Raw genomic sequence first — 17,360 nt, forward strand, 5'->3', positions numbered from 1 at the left:
GACTTAATAGGTAAACCGAAAGAAGGTCAAATAGCAACTAGCTGAAAATGGGGATATTAACTCCTACCATGGCAGTGTCGTACTTAACATATTGGATAGCTGTCCAATTAAATGGTGTTATCAAGCTGTAACTGCAGCTCCTCTTAACTTTGCATGGAAACATACTGATGGATATGGGTGTGAAGAGCATCAATTCAAGCTAAATTGACACTTAAACCTCACAGTTGCTTTTTAATCCAATGTTCTTGATTATGAAGCCAAAACAAGATGAAAGATATGTAAATCCGCACAGCAAAATTGACAAGAGGTCACTGGAGAAGAACAGACACACTGAAAGTCAAGGTAAGGAAATGTCAGCTTGAACATTTATTTTAATATTCACAGGTGAAGACAGCAGAGGTATGGAGTGTTTCATATCCCCTCTGGGGGCACATTCAGCAGGGCAAAAATGTTAACGAATGATCAGAAATAGAAATATTTAATGCAGGGCCACATACTGTATATGCTGCCCCAGAGATACAGAGTTTATCACCAACACAGTTTTAAACCAATCGACCACCGATCTCTATTAATTATTTTTTTTAAATTCATGTGCAAGAGAGTCAAGTGCCTAAGAAACAGTTAAAGTTTCACCAACAGGCAGAAAGCACAGGACCAAAGGAGGATGGATCACACACTTAGAATGGGAGAAAGCGGGAAAAGCCCCGTGGTGATGTGACTCCCTCACTCTGGCACTGTACACGGACATGCTTTAGACAGGAAGTGTGTGAGGGCTGGGGGACGTGAGGGAGTGTTTTTAGCCTCGGTCAGTGTTCTTTAAATGGAGTACATTTATCTCCACCTGCTTGTCTCCTGGGCTTTAGTTTGGAATTACCCAAAGGAAAGGTTTACATTTGACAGAATGAAAGAGAAAAGAGAGATCCGTCCGTTTCCACATGGAGGGATGAAAAGAGCAGAGCAGAGTTCCCTTCAAGTGACAGCTCAATCCGCGCGGCTGTCTTCCCTTTAGAGAGACAACTTTTCATTGAGTCAGACAGCGCAGCCGCTCGCTCAGGAAAGCCAGTCTCATTTCCTAGTCTGTGTGTATGTGTGTGTGTGTGTGTGTGTGTGTGCGTGTGAGTGTCATCGCCTCAATCTCCATGGCGATGATGTCCCATTCAGCCAGGCACCTGCCGGGATAAGAGGTAGGGGGAGGAGGGGGGGTGAAGGGGCTCAGTCAATCAGGGGGAAAAGAAGCATCAAAATGGCCGCCGCGCCCTCGCCAGGTGTTAGTGTATTGAAAAGACTCCTGAAGATTATTCAGCTCCATTTACCTTTTGGGATCACCCAGGGTGCAGCAACCTAGGTGAGACCGAGGTAACCATGGTGACGCATGCAGACGGTGACAAGCTTGTGCATCTGTGTCGGCTGGGGAAAAAAACATTCAGCGAGAGACTGAAAACGCTTTGTGGGAACACGTCGGAAACATCTTTTCATGTGAAGGGAAAGAGGTTCTCAGAGAGTCCAGGAAGTCCCAGGAGTGCACGGGGGGATCCAGAGGGGGTCCTAAAGGGAGCACCAGGAAGTCCCAAACAATCCATCCACAAGATGTTTAATTATAAAGACATGATCCATGCTGAGCGTGCAAGAATGACAGTAAAATACCAGGGCTGTACTGAATATTATCTGTGTTTTAACAGGTAGTTTTCAATGTCTGATGTCATATTTTAGCACATCACTACCATAAAATAAATACATAATCCTTTAAAACTTTGGGACCTGACAAAATTGATTTTATTTCTTTTAAAAACAAAGGCATTGTGCAACTTGGCAAGAAATCGGGCTGCATGAAAAAAAATTAATTGTTCATAGTTTTTTCTAATTTCTTGCAAATTTTTAGGCCATTTCTTCTTAAGTTGCTCATTGTCTTCTTTCCATGTTTTTGATTTTTGTTTTTTTTAAGAAATAAAGCCATTTTGCTCAGGTCTCAAAGGCTTACAGGTCAAGTGTGTGGGAATTAGGGGAATATTTTAGCAGAAATGGTACCTAATATTCCTAACTATGTTTTCTTTAGTGTATAATCCCTCATTAATAAGAATTGCCGTGTTTTTGTCACTTGAATGTTGATTTATAAATGCGAAGCCTCAGACTATTCAGTACAGCCCTGTTAAAACACTAACTGAACAGCTGAAATGTTCACATATAAGTCTGGGAAATTAATTACATTTCAGCAATTAAAGCCTGTTTTCATTCCAAAGTCATCAAATACCTCCACTTTTTTAGTGTTTTTAGTGCAAACCACCAACATCAAAAGCCAGATATTGCCAAACCATGATAACTTATCTTTTAAACATAACCACTTACCATGTACTTTTGTGGACATGCCAGTAGGCATCCTAGCACACAATATGTAGATGCGGCGATATGTGACGACTTGTGGCGAGAACGAGAACGACAATGTTGGCATATACCATTATCCCATAACTGGTTCTTAGGGCTGAAGTGACCACTGCTAAGCAAAAGTCAAACAGTCTTAGTCCATCTGACCAGCATGACTTTAAGTAAAGCCCCATGACGGTCTAAATTCAGATACAGCAGGTTGTACAGGGTTTAGTCAAGCTTAGCGTGAAGACGAAGCTGGGGAAAATAGCTAACTTTAATGGACATTATAAAAAAAAACCTTGCAACACCTCCAAAGCTGTCTTTTTAACATGAACCAGCTCATCATGTAATCTTTGAAAATGACTGCTTATTTAGCACAGCAGTATACAGTTTCTCTGCATAGCTACAGATTCTCTCTATTTCTACACAGCTGGTCTATTTTTTGTTTTTTCTCTACAGCCAGCTCCCTTCAATAGGTAAAAACTTCATAGAAACACACTTCAGAACAACTTTGTCGGTCTTTTTTTACATTTCATATTAAAATAAATCAATCAAATCAATGCACCCTGTTGTTAAAACGATCCAGTTGATTAATTCAGTACCAGTAAATATTCCATACGCTCCCAAACCCTGCATACCTAACTGTATTATCACTGGGCAAAATTCAATACACATACCGTGAAGCAGCTGTGAGAAACATAATATTCTATCCCAATTCCAGATAGGTCCCTCTATGACGAGGACAGTACATATGAGATGTTGTGGTTGGTCAAATTACATTCCAAAATTCTATAAATTCGACATTTGATAACGAATGAGTTATGTGTTGTTTTTTGATCTTTTGATGAAGTCAAATATTCCCCTGCTTCCAGTTGTTATACTAAACTAGGGTAAACATGTAACCTGGGACACAAATGGGAAATTAATAACATGTCCAAAAGAAAGCAATAGATTAAAATGTCAAACAGCTTCTTCACATATAATGGTAAAATAAAATAATCTGAAACATTAGATATCAAAGTTCACCAAAATGACTCAAATAAATAAGTAAATAATAGGGTATTAAAGTCACTGTGAGCAAAGATAGCTGACATTTCAAGAATAATACACTAAAAGTATTGTTGTTATGAAAAAACCCAAAAAGTTGTTTCTTTTTTTCCTCATGGTTTCATAGGAACTATTACTGCAAAGGTCTGATGATGATCCAAAATAATCTTTAAAATGTAATTCTTCAATGCCAAAATCTATAGACCGTATCACAATGTTTTTATTTGCAACAAATTTTGGGTAGAAAACCGTCAAACTGTGCAGAGCAAACGTTCCCCTTGTTGGTTAGTTTTTAGTCGCCTAAAAAAAAAAAGTCCCCCAAGAAGTTTATTTTATAGTTTATGTTATATTATTACTGATTGTTTTTACTGCTTTACGTCACCGTTGGACAGCTCTCTCTGACCGGGGAATGTTATAAGTAATTTTACTTTGCACAGCGTGGGAGTTGCTGGTCTACCACTGCCACGATTGATTAGTATGAAATAAATAAAATAAAAAAAATACTCCAAATATGGCATAAACTTATGCTGATACTGATTTTTTTTGGGGGGTGGGGGGATTGAAATATGCTTTGGTGTGGCCCCAGTCCACAACAGTGACATTGCATTGCATAGCTTATGTGCCAGGAGATTTGGTTAATCAAAGACATAAGTAAAGCAACACAGTACATTAAATGGGCACAGCAGAAACATTGGATAGGCCATTAACTTACATCTTTATACTTTAGAATTATGGCTGTTTTCACGAAATATTCCTATGTTTTCCTATAAAAAGTGATGCACCAAAATTTGTGTATATGACGCCCACTAATCACCCTCTGATAGAGTTTGGTTGTATCGGTAAGGTTTAGGCAAGAGGAGTGGTACTGGTTAGGGTTAAGGTAAGTATGTCAGGGTAAGCTGATCAGAGGCAGAGTAACATGGGCCACTCCTTTGCGATCCTAGGAAATGCAAATACGCCCCCAGGAGACCAGTGTTCAGAGCCCTGTGAACTTTGATTGGACTTTGAGTTATTTTAAGCTACATCCTCACTTTTTTTTAATATAACAACTTGCCTAAAACTAACCTCCATAACTTAACAGTAAGGACATATTGTTATTTGTGGGGCACTGATTTGTAGGATATTTTATGAACTGTTTTTGTATGAACCTTACCTTGAGGTGAAAATTACACCAGAAATAAACAAGTCTGTCAATTTCACATCTCAGCAACTGATATCAATTGCCAGTTGTCTACCCAGAAGTGATTGTCATGGTGATTTGGTCTATTCCTCTGGATTGTGGTAAGGTGAATGCTGGAATCTCAGAAACAATATAAATATAATAAACATGAGCAAAACCCCCCAAAACCATCTGAATGCATAGACACAACTTGAAGTTCATTTTCATACAGTCTCCTCTCAGTACATGCTGTTGTATTGTGATGTCAGCTGACAGATTCCTAAATGTAACAAAGTTGGTCACTAGTGCAGGAGAGCAGTTCTGGGATGAAGCATTTAAGTAGATTCTCCATCACCAAAGCAGTTTTAAAAAGCAGCATTAATATGATTCAGGGGGAACTCTGCTTTTATAATATTTGGTGTAATAGACTGAAAGCAGGGATCCAAGCAGCAGAGAGAGTCAAAGGCAAAAGCTGCAGGAATTTCAGTTTAGCCACTGTGACTATGTGTTTGTGCATCTTTGTTTATCTGCATGCATGACTGAGAAATGGCAGCGAATGAGTGTGTGTGCATGCGCAGAGTGTGTGTGAATTAGAAATCGGAAAAAGAGGGACAGAGGCTGTGTGTGCGGCTGTGTGTTTGTGTGTATTTGAGTGCCGATGCGTCAGGACCTACAGAGTGTGAAATGGAGCAGGGAGGTTCAGGCTTCAGCCGTGACACACTGCAACACACACACACACACACACACACACACACACACACACACACATCTCTCTCTCCGTCTCTATCTCTTGCTCTCTTGCCCCGGCAACCTCTCACCCTCCTCTTCTCCCTGCCTTAATTTCCCCACTTTTCCCACTCACATTTTCACCCCCTTTCTCCTCCTCATTTTCTTCTTCTGCTCCTTCCTGCGTTCACCCCCCACCCCCCTCCCCACCTCTCTTTCCATCTCTTCAACTTCCTCTGTATCTCTCCGTCACCGCTTTATTCTGCCGCTTTATCTCTCTGGATAAAGCTCTCCCTGCTGTGGAGTTTGTTTTTCCCCCTGCTCTGCCTTTATCTTCCGTTTGGATGCCGTGTATGTGCAGTAGCATGGAGAGAGACATAGGCGGAGAAAGAAAGGAGAGAGACAGCATCCCCATGTCAGGCCAATGATGGATTAGAATACTAAAATACTGGAGAGAGAAAGCAGACACACTAGACGCTCAAATCTGACATGGTGTGTGTGAGCGTGTGCGTGCTTCCGTGCATGTAAATCTATTGCACGGCAATAGAACAATAAAAAGAATGCTTCTTTCCGAGCACACACACACACACACACACACACACACACACACACACACACATACATCCTTCTGTGTTCCTCTCTCACCCTGGAGGCTCTCTCTCTCTCTCTCTCTCTCTCTCTCTCTCTCTCTCTCTCTCTCTCAGTTGATTTAACGCATGGCTTCTCTGCTTGTTTATTTCAGTACATATTAATGTAAATCACTGGTGTCCACTCCCTCCTCTCTCTCCCTCCGCTGTCTCCCTTCCTTACTCCGTCCATCCCTCTTGTCGTCCTGCCATCGGGTGTCGGCCTGACGACAAACAGCCCAGACAACAATTAAAACGAACAACGGGTTCTGGTAAAAGGCCGCCGCCCTGGCCACGCCAATCAGACAACCCCCCTCACTCCCCTGCTGATCTCAATTAACCCCTGCTATGGGGTTGGAGGCGGTGGTGGTGCTGGAGGGGTTCTGACCTGGCTATCTTATTCTATGTAATGCAGAGAAGGATGGATGAGGGAGCAATACTGAGGTCAGAGAACTGCTCATTGCCTTTTGAGCTCATTTACTGTGAACTGTGTACACTATCAGCTCGCTTTTGTCAAATTAAGAAGAGAATGGCCTTGCTGTTACAGCTCAGCAGCCAGTAGATTCGCCACATTCAGAAAGTAGTCAGACCCCTATATATTCGTCATACTTGTTATGTGCAGCCTTAAGTTAAAATCAGAATTTCAACAACATTGCAAATTCAGCACCTTGAAATCAGCTCATCCAAGTCTCAAGACGGTTCTCTGCCAGAAAGGAGTGGATTGCCACCTCTGGGTTGGGAGAGAGTTCCTGCCGCAGGCATAGGAGGTCAAGTATCTCTAGGTCTTGTTTACAAGTCAGGGTAAAACAGAGAGTGAGATGGATAGGTGGTTTGGCGCAGCGTCTGCAGTGATGCAGGTGTTGCGTCAAAGGCAAAGAGGGAGCTGAGCCAGAGAGTAAAGCTTTTGATTTATTGGTCCATCTACATCCCAACTCTCACTTATGACAGCCTGGTCTCCGAACTTGTCAAATATGTCTGCTCTGTCAGTGCTTTTGGCGTATGAGCGTGACGCCAAAAGCAACCTTCTGTATCCAACTGGAACGCAGCTGTATGGTGACAGATGAGAACACACTCAAACAAAATCCCTGCCATTGTTATCATACACCGGTGGACGGCCGGACGGCACTGGTTGCGTGAACATGAAACTCTGAAGGACAGCGTCGGGTAATAGCGCAGCCAGCAACCATGTTATATAAGGGGCGCGAGCGCTTTTAGGCTGGGTGGGAGTCCCACAAACAACTGACTGTCATGCGAAAATCTGGAGTTTGCTTCCCATGTGGATGTGTGTGTTATTGTTTATACACCTTACCGTGTGCCACTTTTACAAAAGCTAATCATCTATGACTTTGTTGCCTAATCCAAACCATGGTTAAAGTATGCGTTGGCTGCCTTGTGCTGTTGTGTAAACATAAGAACCATGCTGCTTCATCCCACCATGTGTATTTGTTGACATCATGGTAATGGCATCATGGTAAACAGTTGACACAGAAGGATACCTAAAACGTCATAAGAAGACGCAGAAGGTTAGTGACAGAATGGCACCATGTGACGAGTTTGGATGAGAATGTGTTGCCTCTCATCATGAGCTGTCGGTAGTGATTGAAGGAATGAGATCACGGATACAAGTGGCTGAAATGAGTTTCCTCCAGGGACTGTGCCTTAGAGAGTGGGTTAGGAGCCACTGCTCCTTCGCATCAAAAGGGGCCACCTGAAGTGGTCTGGGCATTTGATCAGGATGCAACCTAGGCACTTCCCGTTAGAGGTTTTGTATCTCATCGGACCTGGGAATGCTTTAGGGACCCGCAGGAGGCACTGAAAAGTGTTGCTGGAGAGGGGAGAGGGACATCTGGAATACTTTGCTCAGCCTGCTGCTCCTGCAACCCAGCCACAGATAAGCGGATGAAAATGAATGGATTTGCAGATTGATTAAAAACAACAAACTGTAATACCACATTAAAATAAGTATTGAGACTCATTGCTATGACACGGGAAATGTATCTCTCTTCCTTTTTTCTTGATCATTTGTTAGGTGTTTCCACAGCTTTATTGGAGCTCACTTGTGGTAAATGCAGTCGATTGTACATGTACTGGAAAGGCATACACCTGTCTATGCAGATTGTTGTCATGCATTTTTCTACAGCTTTCCTACAAAAAGTAATGCATCAAAATTCCTACATATCCCACGAAGGATGAGCCAGCAATTTGGCCATAACCCACATATTTCGGAAGGCTGAGATCACTTGACCAATGTGCTGATGGTAACAAAGGAGGGAGTGGTCCTGAGTGGTCTTGTTGGAAGGCAGGTTGGAGTGGTCGATGGTTAACAAAAACACAGGACTTTCTTTCAGAACTTCTCCCAGAAGATATGTATTCAAGTCCAAACAAATTTAGAGTAAACTTTCAATCATTTTAAGTACATCCTTACCATGCTTCTTCTTGTAAACCTTATCTCCATAACTTTATGTTAATTACATAACTTTACGTTGCGGACATAAAGACAATTGTGGGGCACTAATATGGATATGGCTGTACTTGGATATCAATCATACAAACTGTTATGATACGTAAGTCTATGTAAGGTCTCACAGCTAACAATGTATATCAGAGCAAAAAACAGCCATGAGGTGGAGGGAACTGCCTGCAGAGCTAAGGGACAGGATTGTGTTGATGCACAGTTCTGGGAAGGCTACAAAAACATTTCTGTTGCATTGAAGCTTCTGATGAGCAAAGGGCCTTCAGAGCTGGCTGCTTGGCTGAATTTAGCAATCAGGGGAGAAGTGCCTTCAAGAGAGGAGATCCAGAAACCTGATGGTAACTGTGGCTGAGCTCCAGAGATCATGTATGGAGATGAGAGAAACTTCCAGAGGGACACCCATCACCGCCAAACTTCAGCAATCTGGGCTTTGTAGCAGAATGGCCAGACGGGAAACTCTCTTAGATAAAAGACAAATTAAAGCACCTTAAAGGACTCTCAGACTGGGAGTCTCTGGTCTGATGAAACCAGCATTGAACTGTTTGGCATTAATTCTTAGACTTCAGATTGGGCAGAAGATTCACCTTCCAAGAGAGCAATCTCCCAAATCTCAGAGCCAAGACAATGCAGGTTTGAGATAACTCAATAAATGTCCATAGCCTTCAGCCAGATCCTTGACTTGAACCCAATCAACCATCTCCAAAGAGTCTTGAAAAGGGCTGTCCACCATCAATCCCAATCCAATCTGACAGAGCTTTAGAGGATCTTCAGAGAGGAATGGAAGAAAATGCCCAAAACTACAAGTAGAAAGCTTGTTGTGTCATACACAAGAAGACTTGAGGCCAAAAGTGCTTCAATAAAGTATTGAGTAAAGTTTTTCCTTTTAAATACATTTTCAAAAATGTCTTAAAAATATTTTTATTGTTTATAACAACAAAATGTGAAAGATGTGAATAAGAAAAAGCCAACACATCATGTTAAGTACATGACGATGCTCAATCAAGAATCTTTTCCTTAAACTCAACCTAATAAGCAGTGTTGCTGGTTTGTAAGATATCTTATGAACAGTTGTATGTGGATACATTGGTTTCAAATACCCTCTCAATTTCAAAGCATATCTGAAACGTCTTAAATTCTGATCACTGCCCTTTCCCAGTTCAAATAACCCTATTTAGACTCACCGGTGTGATCCCACATCAAAAACTCTCAGACAGAGCTGAACCTAAGGCTGTGTATGATCTCCAACATACAGCACCAGTTGTAAGCTCATCAAACCATTTCTAAATTTTCCTCCAAGAAGTCCTCTCTAACCAGATGCCTCAGCCATTTTGTCAATGGAGCCTGTTGAGGTGTGTTCAGACCAAAGGCAAAGCAAATTTTTCAAGCAGCCCAATAACAGAAAGTCAATGAAAAGATGTCAATAGACACAAACAAGCATCCGCATAAGTTGAAGAAACTATTGTCAGGCATATTGGTAGGCATCCAAAACTCTGACTCAATGTCAGTACGGTACAGACAGAACAAGAAAAAAGGACTCAGGGAAAAGCGAATGATAACATGGTAGGTTCTGCAAATATGTGATTCTATTTCTGACTTGTGTAAGCTTTTTTGTTGAGTTCCTTCTTAGCAAAATGCTCTTAGAAATTTAAGCTGGGCTTCTGTTGTAAAAAAGGATAAAAATGGGAGGAGTAAAGTGATATATGCTGCCATGGACAATGTGAAAATTTTAAAAATTAAGGCTAAATCAGATCAAACAACCTCATTTTCACTGTGTTCACAACTGATTCCAGCTTTTTCTTGTACTTTACTACAAACTGAGTTAGCATTAGCTATTGGCTGCCTATCCTAGTCAGTTAGCACAATTGTTAGCAAATATATGCAAATTCTGAAATAGTCCAAAGAAATACTTAAGTGGCTGAATTTGCGCAATTAATACTAGAAGCAAATTTGCTTTGTGCTTGTTTTGAGCATACTACACAGCCTTGGAGACTGATCAGAAGACCTACTTATGTATCAATTTTCTGACTTGAAACTTCCTTTCCTCTCAGATTTCAATGTCCTCACAATGCAGTCCATTAGGGAAAAAAAGCAATGCCACAAAAGCTGTTGCAAATTTGTGTAATTTAGGCTGCAATAATCACATGAAACAATAAAATCCTGGAGGGATGGAGAAAAAAAAAGAAGAGAAATCTGATGAGAAATTTTTTCTATTATCTCAGTGAATTGGCAAAATCCTTTCTACAGACTACAGTGCATGTTGATGGTAATGAAGGGACATGTCACCCAGTGCAACAGCGTGACTCACTGATGTGTTTTTAACAACAATGGAGCTCTATGGCGCAGAGGAAGAAGATATATCAGACTTTGATACACACGCTTGTTAGAAGGATCAATTCATTGTTGGTGTGTGTCACATGCGCATGGGATTTATTGAGAAAAATATAGAATTGCACCTCGCTCTTTCACTGTTCCTTCAAAGTTGACACCAAATGACTTTAGTCGGATGTTTTAAGGTGCTTTTTGTGTGAGTGAGCCCTCTGATGATTCCCTGTAAAGCTTAATGAAAACACTTCATTTGCAGTCATTACTGCGAACCATTGTAATCAGTATCTTCTGTTAGATGACAGCGCCTGATTGCTGTTTATGTCTCTTAGTTAATACTTCGGCAAACTCACAGAGCAACACTATTTACTGTTGAGGCTGCTAAATGTTTAAAGAAATGTCTCAGGTGAGCCGACAGAGCTTTACTCCGTCTCTTATCGCTGCTGCGCTGATTGACAGACGCTTTGTCTGAGGGGTGTGTTCAGGCGGAAAGGCCTTTGAGATCGTGTGTTTGCGTGTGTGTGTGTGTGTGTGTGTGTGTGTGTGTGTGTGTGTGAATTTCTCAGCAGCGGCATGCTGCACGCCTGAGGAAAGGGAAAGAGAGGTCAAAGTACAAGGTAGACCTGTCACCTCTCTCTCTGTCTCTCTCCTCATCCTTTCATTCCCGTCGCTGTGTGTTTCCTCTGTGGCTTCACAAAGCAAAGCTCCTCTTCCTCCTTCCTTCTCAGTTCTGCCTTTTCTTTTCTCCTACATTTCCACTGTTTTTGTTGCTTTTACCCTTTTTATTTCTGTTTCTCTTCTGTCTTAGTGCACTCTTTTTCCTCCTTGTCTCTCCTTTCATCCACCCCTCCTTGCTGTATTCTATTCCTCTCATCTTTCCCTCCTCTCCTTCTGTTTTGTTCTCTCTTTTTGTCTCCTATCCTCTCCTTTGCTTTCTTTAGTTTGGTTTCTGCCTCTTCTCTTTCTCAGTCCTTTCCTGCACTCTTTTTATTCCTTTTCTTTTTGTCGCTGTCATTTCTTGCAGGCTAACTCCTTTTCTTTCTTCTTTCACCTGCCTCTCCTTCCTGTGTTTTGTTTCTCTCCTTTTTTCCTTCTCTTCCTCCTTTTTGTTTCTTTTTCTGTCTCCTATCCTCTCCTTACTTTCCTTATTTTTGATCTGCCTTTCTTCTGTCTGTCTTTTCTTGCTCTCTTTTTCTTCTGATTCTTTCTTCACACATATTCTACTTGCTGCATTCTCTCCATCTTTCTTCCTCCCCCTGCTTTTTTTGTCTTCTATCCTCTCCTTGCTTTCCTTTTTTTGAGTTTCCCTGTTTTCTCCTCTCCTCTCTTCCTTTGTTCTCTCCCTTTCTTTCCATTCCCCCCTTTCCCATCTTTCCCTCCTCTGTCTCTGTGCCCTCCACCATCACTTGCGCCCCTGCAGATGGAAGTTGATTTTACACGTTCCAAGAAAAAGGAACGGAACAGAGAGAGAGAGAGAGAGGAAAAAAAATTAGTGTCAGCAAAAGATTTATAAGACATAGAAAATCAAGAGCCGGCGATTCTCTCTGCTATGTTTGTGCTCCAGGGTCTTTTCTGTTCTCGCTATAGCACACTATTTCTATCACTGCCTGGTACCCCCACCTCCCCACCCCAACACACACACACACTCACACACACACACACACACACACACACACACACACACTCACACACACACACACACACACACACACACACACATTCACATACACACTCCACCCCCCAGGAATCTGTCAGATGATAAAGAGATGTTGTCAGGGACTGATTATTAGCCTCCCAACTAAAAACAAGTAAAACATCAAACGCACAAAGACCACACGGGGACTTGGCCTTATTTTTTTCCCCTAATTTCTCCTCCATACATCTATCTCTTCTGCTCCCTCTCCAACTCTCATTTTGTGTCTGTGTTGGTGTTAGAAGTAGCGTGTGTTTTGCGCCTGCTGGGGAGCTATTTGATTTGTTCTGCCGTTTTAGAGCTCATATTGTTTCTGGTGCGTTGTTTTTATTATGACGGCTTTATTCATATCGGTGCCTGTGGCAGCTCGGGTCCCGGTCCTGAGTCACCGGGGATGGGAGATGGGGACGGGGATAGAGCAATAAAGCAAGAAAGAGCTGCATCGGCTCAATACGTGGCAGGCAGTATGTGTGCAAATGCATGTGCGTGTGTGTGAGCGCGTGCGGTTATGTGTGGCTCTGCTGACGTGGGTGGGAACGATGAAGTGCAAGTCTCAAATTATAACAAAAAGCTTTACCCCAATTTTCTTTGCAATCTCGCTTGCCTGATCCCCACACGCACACTTGCGCACAAACACACACATCACACACTTGGCACTTGATGTTCATTAAACAATGAGAGACAAGTGTGTAATTTGTCATTCAGCATGGCTGTAGAATAGGGACGGCGGCAGGGAGAAGAGGATCACTCCATTCATCACCGTGATAAAGTTAGACTGATGCGTCGTATATCAACGCCTCTTCCCCCTTCAGTCATTGTTAGGATGACCCGGAGACAGGTGAGTCGCAACCAGTGGGACAAATCATCATCTGTCAATGACTTCAAAAAAACAAATAGACAAGACAAAAAAATAACAAGGTCCAACAGCAGCTGCTGTTTTTCTGAACGTGTGTTCACATCCACACACCCAATCTGCTAAAACACCGTTTATGCTCTTTACTGGCCCATCATCTGCTCTGAGTCCAAAAAACATGAAATACACTGCCTATTTGTATTGTGTTAACCTTTTGATACATGAGCAAACTGGCATGATTTCTTTCAACAATCTTAACAAAAATTGCCCAAAAATTGCAAGAAATTGTTAAAAAGTTACACGAAAATAACATGTTAATAAGCGAAAAAAAAAAAACTAGGGAAAATTATATTTCCATTTATCATAATTACATATTCAAAATTATCTTGCACTTATTCCACATCATTTCCTTGTTTGCTTTTCTTGTTTTAATTCCTTTCATTTCATTTTCACTAATTTCTTGCTATTTTTTTGGTTATTCCTTCTTTCATTGCTCCTTCCCATATTTTTTAAAAAGAATCAAACCAATTTGCACAGGTTTCTTTTAAAACATGGGGAAAAGGCAATGAGCAAGTTTGCAAGAGTTGTTCCACAAATTGCAAGAAATTAGTAGATTTAGAAAATTATTTTTTAAGATGCTAAAAAAGCTAGGGAAAATATATATTTATAATGGTGATAATTATAAGGATGTTACAGAGTTATTATAATTTTAAGCACTTTTCATGTCATTTCCTTGTTTTTTCTTGTTTTAAAATAATTTTCAGCAATTTTTCTTGTACTTTTTAACTAAGTTTTCTTTTGCTAATACTTGGGTCATTTCTTATTGTATTGATTATTGCCTTCCTCCCATGTTTTGTAAAAGAAATCAAGACAATATGCTCATGTTTCAAAGGGTTAAGGACCAGCATTATGCTAATATGTTGACGGCTACTCATGAACACCTACCACAGCTCTGCCTTTTGTGCTCCCAGGACTTTATTATGCCTCTGCAGCTGCTGTCCGACCTTGTTAAACAAAGTGCCGTTTTCAAAAGAGGGAAGGAAGGAAGCAAGGAGTAAAGTGAGGAATCGAGGGGATGCTACTGACAAACGTGAAGTCCATTTCTTCACTATGTTTCCTAGGATTTTTACAGCGATCAGTCCAGGACTGTTGGCAGGTCCATCATATGTGAGTGTGCATGGTGCATGTATGTGTGCGTGTGTGTGTGTGTGTGTGTGTGTGTCTTCTCTAACTCCTCTGTTCTAGCCCCAGCTGAGGGAGGCAGACAGGAGCAGGAGGAGCAGTAGTATGACTTTAGGAGGGCCAGTGTTGAGGGATGCAGCCCCACCTGTCCCAGAGGAGCCCAGGTTGGAGACGGTGGCCTTCTCGGAGTACAGCGGGATGACGTCAAACTGGCCACCTTCATCGGTCTCCTCCTCCGTTTGCGTCAGCTCTTCCTCTTCCTCACTCTCCACCACCTGACAGGGAGGAGACAGTGAAAAACTGTTGGCACATTCCTCTTTTTAGACATTTTCACAATTCTAAAAACAAATAGCAGATACAAGCACCCCACTGCATTAGGAAATGTTCTCAGATAAGGTTGATTTATCTGAATTTTTTTGGGGTGAATACTTGTGCCTATTTTGGTAACTCAAAATTTGTAATAAATAGCTTTGAAAAGAATATTGAACTTTAATGTTAAGATCCAAAATTTCATGCCGCGACCTTCAGACAGGTGCATCAGGAAGTTGGTTCGAAATTGGTATATTTAGGCATCGCTTCCTCTAAGTTTTCATTGAGACACTCAAGTGTTAACTGTTAATAGTTTATTTGTAATTCTGTTGTTTCTGTTGTTATACATGTATGCAGCCAGACCTTCTTTAAAATTATTATTGTTTTAGATTTTATTAATTTCTTTAGTTTTTGATTACATTTTTTGTTGTTGTTTGTTTGTTTGTTTTTGTTTTTTTTCTCACTCTCTCCCTCTGTTCTTTCTTTTTATTGTTTGATTGTTTCTTCTCATCATAAGAAAACACACATCGCATGTATACAATTTTTCAACATACGCTTCTGATTTATTTTTGATTTTATTTGACCTCTCTCCCACTTTATTGTAAAAAAACAGACAGAAAAATATAATGAAGGTATGCTGTGCTGTATGATGTGCACCAATTTTGATTCTAATAAAAATTTAAATGAAAAACAAGGAAAAAGAAATTTGTAATTCTCATTTTTATATTATAATTTTAAATTGTTCGACTGATTTGATCAAACTGAATACATATGACCTAATCTGAATTGAAAATGAGCATTTATTGAAAGAAAGAAGAAAGAAATTAATTCAGTCAAGCAGTGGTGAAAGGGGAAGTCATCTCTCTTGAGACGGCATTGAAGCACTTTAAAAGAACAAACAAGCTTCAATCAAGCAAGTTTCAATCAGCTCATCCCGTATGATGCATGGTGTGCAGCCATTTTTTAGGACCACTAAAATTATTTTTGGGGCACTAAGCAGAATTGATTTGCCCCCCATCTCAATATTAAAATCATTGAAAGAAAGAGAATAAATTGTCGTGATCAAACAAGCAATCAGTGCACTTTTTTTGCATTTAATTTGTATTTTGTAATTTGCATGAGAAGTGAATTATGAAGAAAACAAAAGACTTCGTATTTTAAGTTTGTTTGTTTGGGGCGGACATTTTATAATCAAGCTGAGTCTGATATTTTTCTACAGCCCTCGGCCAACTCACTTCTGGAGCCAAATTGTTTTTGTTCTAATTATTCTTCTTTCCTCTTGTTCCTTTTCCCATCTATAAGTATTTCTGCAGCAAAAGCCTTAAGACAAAAACGAATCTAAACTGGCAGATTGCGAATTCCACCCGCTACTCAGGCCCAGAAATGACACTCAATGACCTCAAGGTGGCGCTGTAACAAATAAATTTGCTTTTTTTTGCAGTTATCTAAAAAACATGGCTTACAGTCAAGATTATTTAACAATATTATTTTCTGAATGTATTTGCATCTTTGCCCAATGATATTCTGCTTTAAAAATGTCAACTTTTGCAACTTTTTCTCAGTTTTCTTTTAATCCTTTTATTGTTAATTTGCCCCAGATTGTTGGTCCAGCTGTTCAGAAACTTTGACAGAATCATTTACAGACATTCCTGACCTTAAGCTATTAATACATTCTGATATGTCAATCCATTTTGAAGTTATACATTTTTAAACGTTTTTCTTTAATTTCAATTTTATATATTTATAAGTTGTTATTGATCAAAAATGGCTGAAGTGATTATAACCAAACTCGATGCACATGTGCAGATGCTTTGTTGCTAAGCAGTCTTGGGTTATTCTGCCACTAGAAGGCACCACAAATATAAAAAGTTTATATGTCTTAATCAGCTGCTGGGATACTGTATGTATGAAACTTGGCTTGCACCATCTGGGGTCATGACTCAGTCAATGCACAAAATTTTGTTGATTTAATTACTTGAAGTGGGTGTGCATTATTAAAATAAATCTACATTTGTTGACATTTAATTTTCCGAACTTAAAAAATTCACAATAAATCGCCAAGACATCGTACAGCGCTTAAAGTTTTCAGCACATCCCCTGAATTATGACAAAAGTTTGCCTCACTGCAAATCTACAGGACACACAAACAGACAACTGTTGTCCCTCTTGAGTTTCGGATCTGAAAATGCATCTAGGGGTCTTTCTAAAGGACAGTTATAAAAAACATATTTTGTTATTTAATTTGGAGGATTTGACTTTTATTTTGTTGTGTCCCTGCTGTGTGCACGTATAAGACAGACGCAATTTTAAATGCAGGTTTGATATTTTTTATCAAATTTGAAATTGAGATTGAAATTCATAATACAATGCTACATTCCATATAGTATTAATGATGCCATTTTTTTGGCAGACATTTAGCTGCAAAAAGCACATAAACACATTTATAATACAGATTATTGTTCCATATGTGCTTGAACAAAAATCAGCCAATAGAAATCTGATGTCGTATTTTATTACACATATTTGTGTTTGCTTTTCTATTAAACATGATGTAGAATGCATCATGTGTGTCCATGAGCACTTTGAAGTTAAGTCTTTATTTAAAACTT

General features: G+C 40.2%; 1 protein-coding gene across 1 annotated transcript in view; it reads right to left on the reverse strand.

Annotated features, from left to right (window-relative positions):
* Positions 1-343: 343 nt before the first annotated feature.
* The window catches only part of gfra3 (GDNF family receptor alpha 3), a 79,885-nt gene continuing 62,868 nt past the window's right edge, over positions 344-17,360 (reverse strand). Inside the window, exon 8 of the mRNA XM_042492760.2 lies at positions 344-14,717. Coding sequence (XP_042348694.1) covers positions 14,502-14,717 — 216 coding nt within the window. The 3' untranslated portion in view covers positions 344-14,501. The remainder of the gene's footprint in view (positions 14,718-17,360) is intronic.

The sequence above is a fragment of the Plectropomus leopardus genome, chromosome 8 (assembly GCF_026936395.1).
Source record: "Plectropomus leopardus strain MGB_pleo_1.0 chromosome 8, ASM2693639v1, whole genome shotgun sequence".
Classification (NCBI taxonomy): Eukaryota; Metazoa; Chordata; class Actinopteri; order Perciformes; family Serranidae; genus Plectropomus; species Plectropomus leopardus.